At 33.0% G+C, this 1,753-nt stretch overlaps 1 protein-coding gene across 1 annotated transcript; it reads right to left on the reverse strand.

Moving 5' to 3' along the window:
• Positions 1-953: 953 nt before the first annotated feature.
• On the reverse strand, positions 954-1,484 carry LOC124940579 (agamous-like MADS-box protein AGL61). The gene has a single exon (XM_047481108.1). The coding sequence runs from the start codon at positions 1,482-1,484 to the stop codon at positions 954-956; it is 531 nt and encodes a 176-aa protein (XP_047337064.1).
• Positions 1,485-1,753: the final 269 nt, after the last annotated feature.

Below are 1,753 nucleotides of genomic sequence, written 5' to 3' on the forward strand. Positions count from 1 at the left end.
AAGAAAATGGAAAAAAGTGAGTACAATTGAATTTGTTTAGTATGGGATGAATTACCGTTTTATTTTGTACAGAGATATCAATGTGAAGTTATTTAAAGAAGATTTTTAATGATTTATTTGAGTTTAATTGAGTATGTTTATTTTGTAATGACTTAAGTGAGATAATTTTAAAAAAAAATGTATATAATACTAGGTGGGAGTGCTAAGATAATCCACCTTTTCTTTTGAATATGAAAGTTGAGAATCGATACAAACATTTGATGAGGCATAAGTTATTTAACAAATGTTTAGTAATGATCAATTTGAGTAAATTGTGTGTTTCTTGTAATGACTTAATGAGAGAAAATAAAAGATGAAATATGGATAAACAAAAATATTCGACTCATTTATTTGACTTTGGATATCATTATGTCAACTCTTTTCTTAATTTGGTGAGGACAATTATCATGTGTGATGCGAGGCTTGTTGGGTGAGAGTTCAATCACCTAGTACGATCGACTCAATTTCTCGTGACCAACTTACAAGAAAGTTTGAGATGAGATGGTTGAGATGACCACGATGTCCACATTACATGTTATATTACAATTAAGGGTGGGTCAAATGATTGTCTTCTATTTTTGTTTGATCGTAATGATTAACTTTACAAAACAAATTAAATGTTTGAGAATTAATAAGAGAATGAAGATACAAACTCAATAAGAATGTATTCATAGCTTAAATACTAAATGAAACATGAAACATAATAGAGGATAGATCCAGCTTGAACTAGATCTTAATGTTACTTAAACCTAAGTTGAATGACTAGACTCTAGAGGCTAGAGAGTTTATGTTTGTTAATTTTTTTTTATCAAGTCTTTTTAAAAAGAGTCTTTCTCATTTGACATATAGTTTTCTTCTTGCCTACAAACTATGATGATTTGTGTTGGATTGGTTGTACTTATTTTAAGGCCTGATCAACAAAATCCCCTGCTTGATCCTAATCCTCCTCCATAAACATGATTAATATAATTGTTCCAAAGTGGAGATCCCATCACATTCTTCTTTAACTCTTCCATTGACTCCTTCAACTTCTCTAGCTCAAGCCTATTCATCTCTTCAATCGGAGCACCCCACCAATAATCATTTTTCTCTCTAGACTTTCTCACTTGTTCTATAATCTCCATTTTCTTCTTCTGCCCCTCCAGCTCATTAGATATGTGCTCGAGTAATCGGTTCATTTCAAGAATCGCGCCGTCGACGTTATTTTCCAATGTTGGTGTGGCAAAGTAACGATGATGATCGCCAGTCTTCTCCGCTAGGTATCGGTTCGCAATAAAGTCCACGTTTGGATGACCAAAAGAGAATGCTTTTTCGGCAGGAGAAAAGACAACTATGGCGATTTCGACCCCACAAAGTGTCGAGAGTTCGCTTGCTTTCTTAAAGAGACCGGTGCGTCGTTTCGAGAAGGTCACTTGCAAATGATTCTTTTTCTCTATCTTAGCCATCTTTATTTTTTGGCGACCCATGCTCGACTTTTTGGCCATAATAAACGAGAGAGATTGAGAGATTAATATGAATAATAAGGTAAGCAAATTATTTTGATAAAAAATATGGGTCGAGGAGTGGTGATATTTATAGTGTTTAAGCCTTATGGAGGAGTTAATATATTAGTTGGTCATAAATATAAAAATTATTTGGTGTCATTAAGTAAAACGATTTCTTATAGTGATCATGGGTTTAAGAGTGGTGATTCATAATATCATTAATGATTGAT

Source organism: Impatiens glandulifera, chromosome 1 (assembly GCF_907164915.1).
Source record: "Impatiens glandulifera chromosome 1, dImpGla2.1, whole genome shotgun sequence".
NCBI classification, from domain to species: Eukaryota; Viridiplantae; Streptophyta; class Magnoliopsida; order Ericales; family Balsaminaceae; genus Impatiens; species Impatiens glandulifera.

Bases quoted from the DNA above. Each gene is read 5' to 3' on its own strand.
- LOC124940579 (XM_047481108.1), bottom strand. From the start codon at position 1,484: ATGGCTAAGATAGAGAAAAAGAATCATTTGCAAGTGACCTTCTCGAAA.